Below are 18474 nucleotides of genomic sequence, written 5' to 3' on the forward strand. Positions count from 1 at the left end.
TGAAATTTTGCTGACTCGGAAAAAAACTCTCAGTTTCTTGTTGGTTTTATGGTTAGTGTTCAAATATCGACTTCCAGTTATTTTCCCCGTTTTGTAACACGTGAGAAGTGCTTTCTATGCATTTATCACACTGCAAAGTGACAGCTACATCAACACTGACAGCTGTTTTAAAGTATTTTACGTGAATCTCACTAGGTTAGTATGCTCTGCTATTGCTTGTGAATTTGACACGGTCATTGTCGCGTACATGTACGAATAGAAGACGAAAACTTTTATAAAACTATGGACGTATTTAAATACATAGTTAGAATTCAAGCCCTTGCTTAAGCATTTTTGCTTCGTAGGTGTGAAGTTTGTGTAATTTTAAATAGTTATTTTATGCTTCTAACTTAATTAAAAACATGATTTGAAAGACATGCTCCCGCGCGTGCATTTACCATATTTTCTCATTGAAACATCAATGCTAATTGGTGAGCTCCGATGTACCAGGTAATATACGTAAACACTGTGATCGTTGGACCACTTTAGCGCTGATTATTTTGATAAAACAGAGATGAGACAGATTTTTATTTAAGAGAGAACACAAACAGTTGGATCCTTTACCTGCTATAGTCTGTCCGAAGATATTTATGCAGCCGATTTGGCTGAATTTTACTAAAAAAACACATACCTGTGAAAGAATTGCAATTAAAATCGATGAAAGGGAAAATTTCCAAGATATCTTAATTGACACATTATCATATTTTACTTGGAAAAATTCACAGGAACAAAAACAGATTTATGGGAATTGTGTACACCTCTTCTCCCTTCGAAGATCACTTGTAATAGCTCACACAATTTTTCAATGTTATTATCCGGGGCTGCTGCAATACAGAATCCTGATAGACATCACATTTTTTAGCCATGTATTTAAACCTGATAGGCTAAAGGAGGCGTTTCAACAGAGAAATCTTGGAAATTTTTCTTATTTTTGAATGAACAACACTCGAATCCTGAGGTATTTATAACTATCAGTAATTAAAATAAGCAAAATGTGAATCAAGGATATCTTGGTACAGAGTACAAAGAGAATAATCTAACTGTGACCAGGCTAGGCTCAGGTCACAGTAAGAATTCTTCCCATATACTCGCACTGTAGCAGCCCCAAAGCAGATCTGCTCCGCGTCAATTTTTAGTTTGTTAAAAATAATCTGCAGAGGAAAATGCAAAAATTAACATATTATTACAAACCTTCTTGAACATATGTATGTAGTTAAGTCCACAAAATATTAAATATTATTGAATGGGTCATAACAAAGCATTTACACTATTTTAACATTTGAATTTTCCATTCATTTTGCCAAAAATGGCACATGGAATGTTTCTGATTTTATCAATATGGCAAACATAAATGGCAGATTTTCAACATGATGTTAAATGGTAGTGATTTTGTAGCAAAAACAATATAAGGGTAAAATGGAACTATTAAAGAGCAACAATGGAGGTATTTTATACTATTTATATGAAAATTTAGGCGAGATACAATGCGATATTTTTCTTTCATTTGCCACGAAGCAAGTAAAGGGAATGAATTCTATCATTAAATTGGGTCTGTAGATCTGTAGGGCATCTGAAACAATAGAACATTCTATCTATCTGCCTGCCTACTCAAATCATCAGGCAAATTTGGGCTTTACGTCACAAGTTTAGTGTACAGTAGAATTTTTACGTGATTTTCCAACGGAAAAATTCAGTTATTGAAACGGTGAAAATGGCGGGACGGGTGGGGGGCTGCCAAAAGGGTACCCTTATTGTACAGATAACTCCTCCTACAGTTTATGATAGGATGTTGTTCTTTTGCAGATCAATTGTACATTTATCAGAGGTGTGCATATTACTAGGATTTTGATTTCTAATAGTTTAATTATGAAGAAATGTCGGCTTTTAAACTTGGTCATTTTGGGGCAAAATATTGCATATATTGTACCCTTATTGTACGGAGAACTCCTTCTACAGTTTTCAAGGTAGGAAGTTGATTTCTGATAATTTATTAAAAAAATACATATATACCAGCTTTTGATCTTAGTAATTTGTTGACAAAATATTGCATATAGGATACCCCTATTGTATAGATTGTTCCTCCTACAGTTTTCAAGATATAATGTTGTTCTTTTGCAGATCAATTGTACATATATCAGATGTGTGCATATTGCTAGGATTTTGATTTCTGATAATTTATGGAAAAAAATACCAGCTTTTGATCTTAGTAATTTTTTGACAAAATATTGCATATAGGGTACCCTCATTGTACGGATAACTCCTCCTACAGTTCTCAAGATAGGAAGTTGTTCTTTTGCAGAACAGTTGTACATATATCAGAGGTTTGCATATTGGTAGTATTTTGATTTCTGATAATTCAATAGAAGAAATACCAGCTTTTAAACTTGGTCATTTTTTGGCAAAATATTGCACATATAGGGTATCCTTATTGTACGGAGAACTCCTCCTACAGTTTTCAAGATATAGGAAGTTGTTCTTTTGCAGATCAATTGTACATATATCAGATGTGTGCATATGCTAGGAATTTGATTTCTGATAATTCATGAAAAAAAAATACCAGCTTTTGAACTTAATAATTTTTTGGGCAAAATTTGCATATGGGTACTCCATTTCTCTGGATTCAGTAGGTAGTGTTTATCAATTCAGGGTTGACATGGATTATTGATACAGTTCACATTAAAGAAAACCTGGTTTGCTGTCACATTGACAGGTTTTCACTTGTTCATACATATGAAAGTTTTGTCCTCAAAAAATATCCGAGCTGAATGAAAGTGATTCTGAGAATTTTTTTTTTCAATTCTTATAAATGTTAATTATGAACTTCTTTATTCAGTATCTAAAAGGCTGACTCCTTGATTAGTTATTTTTTAATTAAATGTTTGATAGGATATATATAAAACCAGTAGTATGTGCTGTCAAAGCACCTGGGTAACATAAATGACAGGCATTGTTTATTTTTTTCATCTAAATTACTGAAGATTGAAATCTTGGAAAGTTTATAATGGAGTTTAGGTGTAATATACAAAATATGTTCGAGTTAACTTTGTGAAACAAAATGGCGCTCTGTATGATATTGTGTACCAGTATCTCTGTCATTTTAGGTTATCATGGCAACAGTTTTAGTACTAGGAGGGGGAGGCAGAGAACATGCATTGTTATGGAAACTTACGCAATCTGCAAATGTCCGACATGTTTATGTGTCCCCCGGGAATGCTGGAACAGAAAGCAGTCCCAAAACTAGCAATGTGGGTAAGTACTGCTTCTCCAAAATTTCCACCAGAAACATTCTTTTAAAATGTACTGGATGATTTTTATTGTTCATAATAAAACCCCTACTTGTATAATTACATGTATAATATTTATCAATGGAACAAAATGTTTCATGAATGTGTTAAATGACAACAATTATTTCAAACCTGCAGGCAAATAAATTCAGAACTACATCATCATTATAAAGTAGGCCTTGATGTTTGTTATTGTATTCTATAGTTCTCAATCTGAAGAAGTTTGAGGAAGTGGTGGACTTTTGTAAGAGAGAGTCTGTGGCGCTGGTTGTGGTCGGTCCAGAGGACCCTCTGGCCGCCGGCATAGCTGACCACCTAAACAGTCAAGGTAACCAATCATAAAGCGGGAAAAGTGTATTCAATGAAGTCACAACAACTTGTAAAAACAACACAAGTCATTGTATTTTCATAAATGCATATCCTTACTTTCTTCTTTCTTATATACTGTATCTATTCTTCATTATTTTATGCATGCTCCCTAAAGCAAGTGCAGAGAGCCTCATGATAATTATATGTCATAGAATTCAGAGAAAATTCTTATCACACTATGGAAGCTCAACTTTTATGACAGTATTTAAGTGTTCTAGAGACCCTTAATTCAATATTTTTGTCTCAACTTTATATATGAACAACAGATTTGACTACACTTAAATTTGCTGTTAATTGTCAAATATGTGAAATATTTTGTTAAATGTTATGATACAAACCTGAAAACTTACAACCATCCCTGTGAGAGCTCTATGCTTTGTTCCCTGTTATCCTTGTCTTTCTTCCACTCCTCCCTGGGCTAGGAATCCCCTGTTTTGGCCCCAGTGCTAAGGCTGCCCAGATAGAGGCTAGTAAGGAGTTCTCTAAAGAGTTCATGTCCAGACATAACATTCCTACGGCCAGATTCCGCAGCTTTCGTGACCCCAGTGAAGCGTGTCAACACATCAACAAGTAAGATATTAGGAGTAGCTGTAGTGCCAGTAGCATGCTTTGGTATCTTCGTGAATGCATAGTTAACTGTTTTCTCATGCCATCTATCCTATTTCAGAGTTATGTATATCAAGCTATCAATATATTCCTCATTTTGACTGCTTCATGATTTTGTAGGTACACAGAAGCATTGAAATTTGTTTGTCTTAACATCTTTGAGTATTTTGCCATCATTAAAATGCTGCTCAGATTTCCCGTACTTTTCTCTCTGCAGTGCCGACTACCCTGCCCTAGTGGTGAAGGCCAGTGGGCTGGCAGCAGGGAAGGGTGTGGTTGTGGCCCAGTCAAGGGAGGAGGCCTGCCAAGCCGCTAGGGACATGCTTAATGTGAGAGCTCTTGTCTTCAAAATAGCAGTATTTTAAAAAATCATTGTCAGAAATATTTGCTGCTTTGAATTCTATTTACTGTTTTACAAAATGCTAAGTTTTATGATGACATACCAGTATAGCCAGCACTGTAGAAAGAACTATTCACATGAATCAAATCTGGTTGTTAAATTATTGAATTACCTGTACTATTGTGTAGAATAAGCTGTTTGGTGCCGCAGGGGAGACAATTGTAGTGGAGGAGCTCCTGACAGGTGATGAAGTGTCGGTGAGTACCCGGTATTAACTGGAAAATTGGATTATAAATTATGGAATTTATTTTGTAAATTCTCTATTTTACAGTCTTTGTAATAGTTTTATCCTTTAACTTTTGTTGTATGACATAGGGTACTATAGGTAAGTAGCCATTAACATATTTGTATTGAAAACAATTTCATGGTTGTAACCTTTCTTTCCTTCTGAATAACTATGATTCATATGCAAAAAATCTATGGATTCCCTGTTTGAAATGCCTCTATTTGATATTTAATACGGTACTATACTTCATCAGTGCTTGGCTTTCTCTGATTTACTTTCGGGTATCCATGATGCTCAATGACTGAAATGTAACTGTCAGAGCTTGGATTTTTCTGATAAATGTAGTACCTCTATTTATATCTTGTTGCTACATCTAGGATGTAGACATTGTTGACATCAATGAATCACTTCATCCTTGATGGTCTATATCGTGTAAAACATGTAACTTGTCAGAGCTTGGCTAGTTCTGTGACAGTTATGTAATACATTGTCAATATCTAACTATCTCTAATGGTACCACCATATCCATAATGTTTTATGACATTATTGTAAAACTTTCTCAAAACTTGACATTTGTTAGCGGTTGAGTTTCTTTGATGGCACCAATGTAACCATGGTGTTTTTTCTACTATATTAAATGTAATACTTGTAATACCTGTTTGTGTTTGGTTTGCTCTATGAAGTCAATGTAATACTTTGACAGTGCCTGGCTTTCTCTGATGGAACCACTGTAGCCATGATGCCCCCAGCTCAGGACCACAAACAGCTGAACAATGGAGACAGTGGACCCAACACTGGGGGGATGGGAGCCATCTGCCCTTATCCAATGGTAGGTGAGCTTAGAACAAATTAACTGTAGGTAAGTTAATTTTCCTATTGGTATAAAGAAATTCTAAAGGTCTTCAAAAAACTTTAAATTGGTAAAACAACCATGAAAAAATAAGACAGGTTCCTATTTTTAACATGCCTGCTTGCAGTCTGCCTGGACAGTTGCATTCCTTTTATTTCTTGATGTATGATAGGTATTTAGTAGAATTGTTACAGGAGACAGTTTAAGTTATCACATTGTTTTGTTTTTACAATAGATATAAGAGACAAACTTGGAAACTGTCGGACAGGCTGTGTGGATATCACATTGTTTTGTTTTAATGGTAGAAATCAGACACAGACTTGTTTTGTTTTAATTGTAGAAATCAGACACAGACTTGGAGACAGACTGTTCTAGATATATCACATTGTTTTGTTGTTACCATAGATATCAGACACCGACTTGGAGACAGTCAGACAGGCTGTTCTAGATATCACATTGTTTTGTTTACCATAGATATCAGACACCGACTTGGAGACAGTCAGACAGGCTGTTCTAGATATCACATTGTTTTGTTGTTACCATAGATATCAGACACTGACTTGGATACAGTCAGACAGGCTGTTCTAGATATCACATTGTTTTGTTGTTACCATAGATATCAGAAACAGACTTGGATACAGTCAGACAGGCAGTGCTACAGAGAGCTGTGGATGGGATGAAGAAGGAGGGATTCCCTTTTGTGGGTAAAGAATAAATATCCAATAGATATAAGAACTGGGCATGAATACAAGTCATGTAATGTTAAATTTCCGAGGTTCATGAACACTGCATGAAGCATAGAAGTGTTAATGTAGATAATGATGATGGTATCTTTCTTTGTTTAACAGTTTTGGTTGATAGTTTGGATAAATAAGTTCTGATTTTTCTGATGGTCTTTGTTTTGTAACAAATGATACCAAGATGTCAATCTCCATGTTCAAGCGTATCAGAGTCCTATGGATGATGTTCATATTTTAGGAGCAGTTATCCTCCATTGACCAGAGATTATTGACAGTCTTTTGTGTGATTGTAGGTGTGCTGTATGCTGGGATCATGCTCACAAGTTCTGGACCCAAAGTCCTGGAGTTTAATTGCCGGTTTGGTGACCCAGAAACTCAGGTAGGGATGTCAAACTCCATTACTGGTTTATGAAGAGCATAGAGCTAACGTTGGCGAACACCTCACATGTCAGACAGATTAAATGCTGTGTTCAGTACTATGTGCACGAGTGTATGATTCAATAGATTGTCCATTTTAGCATTAATTCAGTCAAAAGTCATGTTTGCATTTCAGTAAACTGGTACTAACACAGGGTTGTCTCTAAGACCCGGGGGGCGGGGAATTCCCCCGCCTAAAGTGATTTATTTACTCGGCTACTTTTGCATTCCAAACACAATCTAGCTATAAGCTAGACCCCCAGACCCCCTTCTACTTTTTTATTTCTCCCTTCTACATCAATTTTTAGAGACAACCCTGTAACATATTGTTAACTTGTAACACTTGAAATAAGTCCCAAATAGTTTTGGATGCGAAAATGAAGTTTCTGATGATCCCATAAATATGTGCATACCTATCATTAGGTCTAACCAGATGGTTTGTTGTAGTTTGATTTGTGTACCGGGGTATTTTCTTATTTCAAGTGTTATCTTTATACTGTTCTTAAGTTTGCTTTTTCAGTCTATTTTGCCACTACTGGAGTCGGACCTGTATGAGATTTGCCTTGCCTGTGTGGAGGGAACTCTCCATCAGCATCTCCCTCAGTTCACGCGTGACCTGTACACATCAGGGGTGGTCCTGGCCAGTGGGGGTTACCCCGGGGGGTACAAGAAAGGGTTACCCATCAGTGGTATACAAATGTTTCATAGATTTTATGTCATTGTATGGTTATTTCATTTGTCGATAAAAAAAAATTACAGAGAAATTTAGAAATATTACTGGGCTTGCCTTCTGATTTTCAAAATAATAAACTTTAAGTTATTCTTTTAAGAATAACTTAATTTAAATACTGTTATATATATGAACTGTTTATAAGAAGAAAAGGCATGAAAGGAAATCCATAAAGATTCGAATGTTTACGTTATGTGATTTTGTTGATTGTTGCAGGTATAGATGGGGTGGAGAAGATGGGCCCTCGAGTTCTAGTGTTTCATGCAGGGACTACTAAGCAGGAACAAAGCATTGTCACTAGTGGGGGGCGTGTCCTTGCTGTCGTAGCAATGAACTCTGACCTCCAGTCAGCATGCACAGATGCTCAGCGGTGGGCAGGTTTCATTCAGTTTGACGGCGCCTATCACAGATCTGACATAGGATTCAGGGTCCTGGAGAGGTAAGGACCATCAACTCAGTGCTGTGAATGTAGTGGGATAGTACGTAAAGGATAAAGAAGATGCTTTCTATCCAAAGTTTAATGTCCAGCATGTTAGACATTGGTTTAAAGAAGTAATATGGTGGAGTGGGGGAATATCAGTGCATGTGCTTGTTGAAACTTTATGTCAGTATCAATGCAGTTCTGTACAGTAAAACACAGTTAAAGCAAACATGCTTATAATGAACTGACGCTTACAGTGTAGGGATTTTCATTCCCAGTGACTTTATTTCATGTTCATTTCATCACTGGCACGTCGTTATTAGCATGTTTTATTGTACATTTTGTATGTTTTAGGAAGCCTCTATCTAGAATGACATATCTTTCTTACCGAGATGCTGGTGTTGATATAGAAGCTGGGAACAGCTTGGTCAAGGCAATCCAGCCATTGGCTAAAGACACTCAGAGATCAGGATGTGACGCTAGTCTAGGTGGCTTCGGTGCTTTGTTTGACATCAAGGCTGCTGGATTTAGGGACCCTATACTGGTGTCAGGAACAGATGGAGTAGGGACCAAACTCAAGGTATAGGAGGTCATACTATATCAACTTTGTTTGTGCGTACATATACTTTAGTTAATAATCAAATATCACTTGGTGAGTAATAAGTACTGGGTAGCATAAATTTAGTTTGCTTTTGTAAACTGTACTTACCCAAATGCCTCAGAAATTCAAATTGTTCTTTTTCAGAAGAAAATCAAAATTATGCACACACATTTTAAGTAAAATTGATCAGAGCAACACCATATTTTTTTTTTATCATAGATTGCCCAGGATATGGGAAAACATTCCACAATTGGTATAGATCTGGTGGCAATGTGTGTGAATGACATTTTATCGCACGGTGCAGAGCCGCTGTTCTTTCTGGACTACTTTGCCACAGGTCGCCTGAATGTGGACGTAGCTAAAGAAGTCATCAGAGGGATCTCCACTGGGTGTAAACAGGCCAACTTTGCCCTAGTGGGTGAGGCTCATACCAGACATTTATGTTACATATATTGTTTTGGAACATGTAAATGTAATACACAAATATTGTACAGTACATGTATATGCATCGTCTCAAGGCTCGGGTTTTGTGTCCATTCTATTTCCACAAACTGTGGAAATAGAATGGACACAAAACCTTGGCTTGAGACGATGATGTATATGCCTTTAAGAAGTTCCATGTACATTTACATAGTAAATCATCTCTTGCCAGGTGGAGAAACTGCCGAGATGCCTGGGATGTACCAAGGAGAGGACTATGATTTGGCAGGATTTGCAGTAGGAGCAGTTGAAAGAGGCCAACTACTTCCCAGAATGCAACAGATTCAAGAGGGAGATAACCTGATTGGGCTGCCCTCTAGTGGTCTACATAGTAATGGGTTCAGTTTGGTGCGTAAAGTAATGGAAAGAATTGGGCTTGGCTATGACGCTCCTTCCCCCTTCAACAATGGAAAGACTCTTGGTATGTCGAAGATCTAGACATTTTAAGGTTTATGATATATTTATAACAGTTCTGGTTGTCAAACTTGTTTTTCTATTTACGAAATTTTGTTACTCCATGACAAACAAAATTTAATCAAATTTTTATTGTAAAAGTTAATGAATCTTTTCTTGAATTACAGGAGAAGAGTTTCTGATGCCAACAAGAATTTATGTGAAGGAGGTATTGCCTTTGATGCATCAGGGTCATGTGAAAGCTTTTTGTCACATCACAGGGGGAGGTTTGATGGAGAATCTTCCACGTGTTTTGCCAGGAAACCTGAAGGCTCAGATTGATGCCGGGTTGTGGTCCGTACCTCCAGTGTTTGGCTGGCTGGCTCATAAAGTGAGAATAATTCAAGCACTTACATTTCCTAATCTTTTCTCATTTTAAATTGTACTATGCTAAGTACCTGAAGCTACATTTTACTTTATCAAGAGAAAAAAAAGGGTTTTTTTTATTTTGGAAAGAATGATATTTAATGGTTTTATCTGTAATATCAGGGAAACATCCAGGCCTCTGAGATGAGTCTCACATTCAACTGTGGAATTGGAGGTGTTCTGGTTGTAGACAAATCCGTGACAGAAACCGTTCTCCAACAACTAGTGACCTCGGGACTAACAGCCTACGTCATTGGGAGACTCTGTGAAAAACAAGGTAATGTTATGGAAACATGCACATGAAGTCAGCTTTTGTAAAGATCTAGTTATCAACAACAAAAGAATGAAAATAATTATGAAAATTATTGTACTTAGAAGTAGAAAAACAACTGTATATGCAGAAGTAACCAAATCATGTTTGTCTTCTGTAGGTGAAAGGAGGGTAGTGATTGAGAATCTACAGCTCGCCTTGACCAATTCATGGAAAGCCCCAAGTGTCTCCCGCAAAAGAAGAGTTGGAGTGCTCATCTCAGGATCAGGTATGTTGGAGGAGAGTTCATCATTGGTTTTGCATTGTGTAAATTCCTTATATTACGCAAGTACTTAATTCCGCTATCCTGCTGTTTTTATCAAATGCGAGAATATAAAATCACGAACACAGAACATTTATCCATATTTCTTATATTTCCCAACTCTCAGAAGATAATGGTGAGATTTTAAAATCTGCGAGGCGTGCTTCTCGCGATTTTATGCGGATATTAATTCCTCACGTTTAATTAGGAATTTATTGTATAACTTTTCTCATATACTTTTCCTTTGAATTTAAAATACATGTACCCAGGTACTAGTGATTAGATAAAATGTTTGAGTATTTCGTTTAATCTCTATTCTCAGGAACCAACCTTCAGGCTTTGATTGACAGTACTAATGGAGTAAACAACAACTGCTCCTCGGAGATTGTCCTAGTGATCTCAAACAAGGCTGGGGTACAGGGCATCGAGCGCGCTCAGAAAGCAGGAATTCAAACTCAAGTTAGACATTGTTAACTTATTTTTTTAATAAGTGTTTTTTAAAGGTTTTGTCACATTTTTATAGTATTCAGTTATCTGCTAGATAGATTGTGGTGCAGAAATTTTGCCGTTTCTTAAGCTTGTTACCGGTAAACCTTTCTCTATCACTGCTTGATCTTTGACCTTTTCCTGTCACCTGATTAATATTTTGGCCGACCTTTCATCACCTCTTTACTTTTCCCTGTTGCTGACTTTTCCACATTTTTGCATTCCGATGATTCATTGCCAGGTTATAAACCACAAAGAGTTTGGGAGTAGGGAGGAGTTTGATATGGAGGTGGACAGATGTCTGAGGAAAGCCGGGGTGGAGATTGTCTGTCTGGCAGGCTTCATGAGGATTCTGTCTGGTAAGAGTATTAGTGGTCAATAAATGATTGTCCATGCATATATATACATGTAATACTAATATGTTAACTAAGTACATGTGGTTAGAATAAGAGCTACATGTATTTAAATAAAATAATGTTAAGTTGATTTCTTATTTTGTTTCTGTACAGGAGAGTTTGTAAGGAAGTGGAGAGGACACATGTTAAACATTCACCCCTCCCTGCTGCCTGCCTTTAAGGGGCACAACGCCCATGAACAAGTCATCGCAGCAAGAGTTCGAATCTCTGGTTGCACTGTCCACTTTGTAGAGGTAAGTTAGTGGAAAATAATCCTGTACAATCTATTTTGGTGTCCATGTCCATGTACATGTAAAGGCACCAAAAAAGGAGTTTATCAAAATAAATTTTATATTTTTCCAAGAATTCAAGAACAAAAATATGGAAACAAATTTTCAGAATTTTTTTTATTCTTTAATGGCCAATAAAAATCAAAGGAATGTTGTATTAACCCCCTGTAATGGGTTCTTGATCTGGTCTCTGTTGACTAGGAGGAAGTGGATGCAGGCGCCATAGTTGTACAGGAGTCGGTACCTGTGTATCCCAGGGATACCGTCGCCTCATTGGCTGAGAGGGTGAAGACGGTAGAGCATAAAGCCTTTCCGCTCGCGCTGGAGCTAGTGGCAAGTGGGCAAGCCACTCTGAAGGACGGGGTCATAGAGTGGAGTCAGTGAGACACAGGCCAAAGACAACAAGAGAAAGAAACTGTTTCATCACACATATACTCAGTGCTTCATGTATTTGTACTGCATCGAATCAATCATGATAATAACAGATTTCTCTTTAAATTGATTTAAAGGAATTCAGAAGATGCTTACAAGTTTCTAGTATTTTTAAAATTATTCAGACTGCTTTAAATATACATGTACATGTATGCATAATTTCTCTCACTTGTTTATTAAGGAGATGTTGTTTTTGAACAAAAAATTTTGTATTCATTGTTGTTAAACCACTTCTGATTTGTTTTGTTACAATTTTCATTCATCTAGTATTAATGTTTTGACTTCTTATACAATGTATGAATGCTTGTCATTATCTATGAATGTTTAGGATTTTTCTAAACAATGCACCTTAACCTTAGGCTTTGAATAGGACAGTGACCTTAAATCTGGATTGTGAAAATAACCATAGATCTGGGTTGTGACAATGTCATTAGGACTGGGTTGTGACAATGACCTTAGAGCTGGGTTGTGACAATGACCTTACATCTGGGTTGTGAAAATGTTCTTAGATCTGGGTTGTGACAATGACCTTACATCTGGGTTGTGACAATGACCTTGGATCTGGGTTGTGACAATGACCTTACATCTGGGTTGTGACAATGACCTTACATCTGGGTTGTGACAATGTCCTTAGATCTGGGTTATGACCATGACCTTACCTTAGATCTATGTTGTGACAATGACCTTAGAGTGAGTTGTAACCATGATTTAAGCCTATATCTATTTGTAATATGTGTATTAAAAATATATTTAGACATAATACTCAGAAACTTTTAAGTTAAACTTTGAGTTGATATTTGTATTACTAAAGAAACACCTTTGTTGAGTGAGTTTGGAACTGCCATAATTCTGCTGCGAGTAATTGTGTTTAGTTAAATGTATTGTTGTTAATTGTAACATGGATATAAACATATTTACAACAACCAGTGCTTACAATTCTTTAAAGTGCCATATTTTACCTTAATTGATATGTACAAAAAGATTTATTTTTTTGTTTTGCTTACAATGTTAAAATGCTTGTTGATTTAAAAACGTGAGTGGGAAAACCCTGCAATTTGTCTTCATGTAAATGTTTCCAGTTAAATGGTAGGCAGTTATAAGTAACTTTGATATAAACCTATTTACAAGAATTAGTGCTTATTAAACATGAAGTGCCATATTTCAATACATTCATTGATGAACAATGTGTACAAAGAGATTTATTTTTCCTATCAGCGCATCTTGTTATACATTTGTATTACTTATTGATTAAAAAGATGTGTAGTTATATTGTTTTCCTTTCCTTCATTCTCTAAGTGATAATATCAAGTAAAATTAATCGAGAGGAGATAAGAATGGGCCCACTGAGGCTGAAATCTTATGATGGGTATTTTATGTTTGTGTAACGTACAGGACGGGAGAAAAGAGAGTTTAACAAACTACCGGTACTACCTTTTAGGATTGAATTCTCAAAATAATATCAACAAGAATGTACCAATACACTGTATGCAGCAAGCTGTGTAATAAGTTGGGGTTGAAATGATGGGTCATGAGAAGCTAGATACACAATAATATATTGAAATGGCAAATTTCCACTTTTGAATTTCTGTTTTAAAAAAAAAGAGGTACATGAACCATGGCAAGACTAGCAATAAATTGTGAAGAAAACTACCAATGAGAAATAACATTTTTATATCACATCATAAAACAATTCCAATAGCAGTTTGATTTTAGATAACATCTCCTTTATTTGAATTAATTGCACTGTCTACATATGTTTTAAATTATTGATTGCATATATATATACAATCCTTTGTAATTTTTTGCTGAGCATTAACATGCATCCGATTTTCTGGATAGATTCATCATGGCACTTATGAACACATCACTCTCTGACACATGCTACACACACACACAGTCATTAATTGCATCATTTCCATCTGTGTACCCTGAAATCAGCTGATCTTGGTAGCCTTAACAGTTTTATCTGTAGGTGTATAGTCTGGAGAAAACCACAATGTAAGCAGCATAAACGCATGACACAGGTGTAACAGGGAACTACTTATCATAGTGGAAGGATACGTATTCCAACACAGCTCAATCACACCCAATATCAACAGCCTGAAATACAACAGATGTGAGTCCTTTATATTGTAGATGTATACAAAGATTTGGAATAACAGTGTGGTTTAATACCATACCACATGTCTCATAAACACGATAACATCTTTGTATTTGTATTAAGTTAAACTACAGTACTTTATTATTACATGTATTATAAACGTAAACAATTACTTTATTTTAAATAACATTGTAATGTATAAGTAAAAAAAAATCAATAAAATTTTATATTATATGGTAGAATCATTAAAATTTGTGGGGGCCAATTTTCGTGGATTGCTTAGAATTTACGGAATCATGGGGATGTCATTGTGTATTCTCTTACACCTACAAAAGAAAATGTGACTAAAACCCTAATTCATCAATTCGTTGAAGATGTTAATTCATTGATTAGAGGTACCCATGAATTCCACGTAAATTGAGCCACCACGAAATCTAATGATTCAACAGTAGATTCTGAAGTATTTGATATCAAAGCAGAAATGATATACAGTAGCAAGCTTACTTGACAATTTGGGGCTGGGTTGTAGACCAGAGTAAATAGTGCAGGGTATGGAAATACCAGACGTAGAACTGGTAATGTAGCGAGCGACTGAAGCTCATCCCGATTAGATTGGCTGTGAACAGGGGCAGTAATATCTGTTACATTGTCAAGGAACTCTTCTGTGAGCTAGTCTCGCTCATAGCAGCACCATCTTGAAGGTTCAGCTGTGAGCACTGGTTACTACTAAGGTTGTACATTCAAATCTAGTAGTGTTCATCTCTCACTTACTATTGAAACGATTATGATACAAAGTAACTTATACTTGGTACATATCATTTGATACATAATGTTATGGTATGTAATTTTATTTTCACTGCAGTAGTAATGATTCAAGTGAAAGAAAACCACTGAAGTTGAATTTAAAAAGTTAGACAACAGCAGAATTCATTAGCGATTTTTTTGTTACTGGTAAAAAGGATATGATTTGGTGATAATGCTGTACTAGACTCCCTCATCCAAAGTCCGAATTTGATGTCTGGATACAATCTAAAAAAGTCATCTTGACGATTCTTTTTTCATATAAAGAAAAAGGGCATCAAACATATTGTGATAGCGATCCATGAAGATCGAGTGAACAGACAAAATTTTACATTACCTACCTTCTCCATTTAAACATGAAAAACAAGATGAGGACAGCAACATGAGAAAAAAGCAGAGCTGTCTGGAAATATTTATTCAGGAAAATATCCTCAGGAATCAACCTCCAATTAACAGTCCAAACATAGAAAAACTGGCGTCCAAAGTTAAACGACCTGACTATGTACCCCACTGGGTTCTCCAGTAAGAAAGGGATGGCCAAGGCAATCTGGAATATAAGTTTGTAAATTCTATGAATTACTGTTATTTTGAACCTTTGATTTGAAATTCAGATGCAGAAATTTGGATTTATGCAGTAAGGTAATACATGTACATGTATAACTGTTTACTATTAATTCATCTTTTTATATTAAACAATTTTGAATGATAAATACAGTACATGTAATGACAAAATTTTGAGGGATATGCACCTAATAAGAATATTTGACTTTATCATTCATATTCACATAGTGCAAACAATGAAATGTCCACATCAAGATTCGATGTTGTACCTGAGGAGCTGCACATATGGTAAGATGCCAGATGGTCTTGAGCGTCCCCAGCCTGACCATCAGTAACATGAGTAGAGCCGGACTGAACAGGAGGAGGTTCATCTTAATCGACACACCCAGACTGAAGTAGGTAAGATAAGCTTGTTCCAATGTTGCAGTTTGATAATGTTTGTATATTTGTACATACTTCCATATTGTACATGTTTTACACATGCATATTTATATACATTTCATGATTTGCATTATTGAACAACATGTACTATGATCCTTCATATATATTAAAATGCCTAGTTCAAGTAAAAGTAGATAAATTTTGAAAAGATAATACTAAGATTTTAGAATATATGTACTTAGATAATATTATCTATTGCATCCAGGTCCATCCTTTGAGAATAAATACTTGAAAATCAAGAAAATACATGTATGCCTTGATTTTAATTCACAGGTCAAATAACTTAAATTCAGAGAGAGTTAAAATTATATTAACCACAAATAAAGTGTAAACTGTCATTAGATATTCTAATGTTAGTTATATCTACCTGTATATCAGACATCCTAACCCCCATCGATCTCTGAGGAAACAGTCAACAGCCAGGTACATGAAAAACATGGCCACTGGATCATTGAACAGCCTCAGTACATAGATGGAGTGGATCCGATAGGAGGCACAGCACATAAAGATAAACGCATATGGGGGCACCTGTCAATGTAAGAATCACTGAAAGACATGCATTTTTAGAGAAAATAAGATATTTTTGATAGAGAAAACCAAAATTTAATTCAGGACACTTCATGTACTTATTTCTATACAAACATAATGATATACATATCATTTATGAAATCAAAATCAGTGTTCTGGTATATCTGTCTATTTCTGTGATGAGATCTGTAGCAATAAAATTTAAGGAATTGAAATTGATGGTTTTTCTGAATTTTATTACAATTTAGAAAGAATAGTGTTGTTTTCCTACCCTCTTTGTTTTCCTGTAAATGTCAAACAGTACGATTAGTGACAGCATGTACAGCCCAGCAAACAAATACTGTCCCAGACGAATGTTATGTCCATAACTCGTAATGTAGTACAGGGCTAGGTAGATGTACACAAAACCTGCTGGATATCTGTGTCACAAAAAAACAAAAACAAAAACAAGTTATAGCCTTCAATATTAAAACAATTACATCTTGGGGAGCAAGCTGCAATTAAACCTATAATAATTTATAATGTACAACATCTGCAGCTATCTTTTTGAATGTTGAACTTGAAGTCATTTAAGATTATGATATCATTTTTAAATCAGCTCAAGTACCTAATTTACATGTACTTACCCATGCTGAGTAAAACATACAGACAAGATATTTTAGTCGAGATGAAGTATTGTCAATACTAATGTATCATGATACACCTTCTGTGTTTTTAAAACTGTCCATTTTTTGGGGGGGGTTTCAAATAGGATTCAGAGTTGCTAGCTAATATGTGTACAGTTAAAGCTGTTATTCAAATGACCTATATCATCAATACCAGGGTTGTTTAATTCTGTGTTAAAAATACTGACTCTTCATATATTTTAACCCAATGATATCTCAAACTTTTGGTCAGTTTGGTTTGATTGCACTAAATCTAAAATATCAAATCATATAAATTATCTCCCTTACACCAACGGCCCAGTGTCTCCCTTCAGCCGTGTGTAATCATATGTCCCATTCACTACCCCCTCCACCTCCTGCATGTAGGCTGTCCAGTCTATCTCAGTGTCTGAAACAAATCTCAAAGTTAATGTTGTGTAATAGATATGATGTAAACTTAACAAATTAAAGGAAAAATATAAGATATTTTACATGTAATTTGTTTGTCTACAATAATGAAAGATACTGCTCTCAAATTTTGAAAAATATAATTAAAAATCATCAAAGGAAACTGGAAATACCCTAATAAAACTGAGCTGAGATTATTGAAAAAATATACACCAGACAAAAGAACAGAGACAAAAATTTTTTTATGGATTGTATATGTCATAGTGAAAAATTTGTTGGTTGTCATATTTCCCCAACTTGAATAGTTCGATAAAAAAAATCTGTAGAGACATTGTGATAAAGTAATATTCTGCAGGTTATACGCCTAAACGTTTTCAGACAACTGGATGATATATAGGCCTATTAAATTCTTTAAAAGTGTCCATATGAAGATTGGTATTTTTTATGCTACTCATGTTTGACTGTGTTGGTTCTAACGGTAGCACCATAAACTTAATACCTGTCTATTTAATATCTTTAAAACTCATACAAAAACTATTTCAAGATACAAAACAACACGTTACGAAATGGATAGCAGGAACAGCTGTGACTGGTGGACTGTATAATTCATAACAACAATCAGCAGTACTTACATTTGATTTTCTTGATTACTAAAATATTAACAACCAGCTCAGCAATAAGAAGCACAAACATAGAAAAAATTGCCAACTGGGGATCAAACACCAGTCGATACAAATTTTTTCTTGATACAAAATTTCTCATATTTTTCCACATGGAGGCTGCCATCTTTTATACATTAAATAAGTTGTTCTGACAACTTTTCGTGAAGATAA

The 18474-nt window shown here is 35.4% G+C and overlaps 2 protein-coding genes across 2 annotated transcripts; one reads left to right on the forward strand and one right to left on the reverse strand.

Moving 5' to 3' along the window:
* The first annotated feature begins 60 nt into the window (after nt 1-60).
* Nucleotides 61-13426, forward strand: LOC128189987 (trifunctional purine biosynthetic protein adenosine-3-like). The gene is made up of 21 exons (XM_052861832.1): nt 61-195; nt 3141-3288; nt 3529-3651; nt 4115-4262; nt 4516-4627; nt 4827-4895; nt 5628-5753; nt 6391-6478; nt 6808-6893; nt 7452-7620; nt 7878-8100; nt 8437-8662; nt 8903-9101; nt 9336-9584; nt 9745-9947; nt 10106-10259; nt 10414-10521; nt 10877-11013; nt 11282-11399; nt 11550-11689; nt 11927-13426. The coding sequence occupies exons 2-21, from the start codon at nt 3147-3149 to the stop codon at nt 12107-12109; spliced, it is 3003 nt and encodes a 1000-aa protein (XP_052717792.1). The 5' UTR covers nt 61-195; nt 3141-3146; the 3' UTR covers nt 12110-13426.
* A 433-nt stretch (nt 13427-13859) lies between these two features.
* Nucleotides 13860-18427, reverse strand: LOC128188853 (dol-P-Man:Man(5)GlcNAc(2)-PP-Dol alpha-1,3-mannosyltransferase-like). The gene is made up of 9 exons (XM_052860146.1): nt 18274-18427; nt 17543-17642; nt 16861-17008; nt 16429-16589; nt 15890-16010; nt 15401-15606; nt 15222-15287; nt 14763-14897; nt 13860-14257 (listed from the first exon to the last, which is right to left on the reverse strand). Exons 1-9 carry the CDS (start codon nt 18425-18427, stop codon nt 14092-14094), a joined length of 1257 nt encoding a protein of 418 aa, XP_052716106.1. The 3' UTR covers nt 13860-14091.
* Between the last annotated feature and the right edge of the window lie 47 nt (nt 18428-18474).

Source organism: Crassostrea angulata, chromosome 6 (assembly GCF_025612915.1).
Source record: "Crassostrea angulata isolate pt1a10 chromosome 6, ASM2561291v2, whole genome shotgun sequence".
In the NCBI taxonomy this organism is placed as follows: Eukaryota; Metazoa; Mollusca; class Bivalvia; order Ostreida; family Ostreidae; genus Magallana; species Magallana angulata.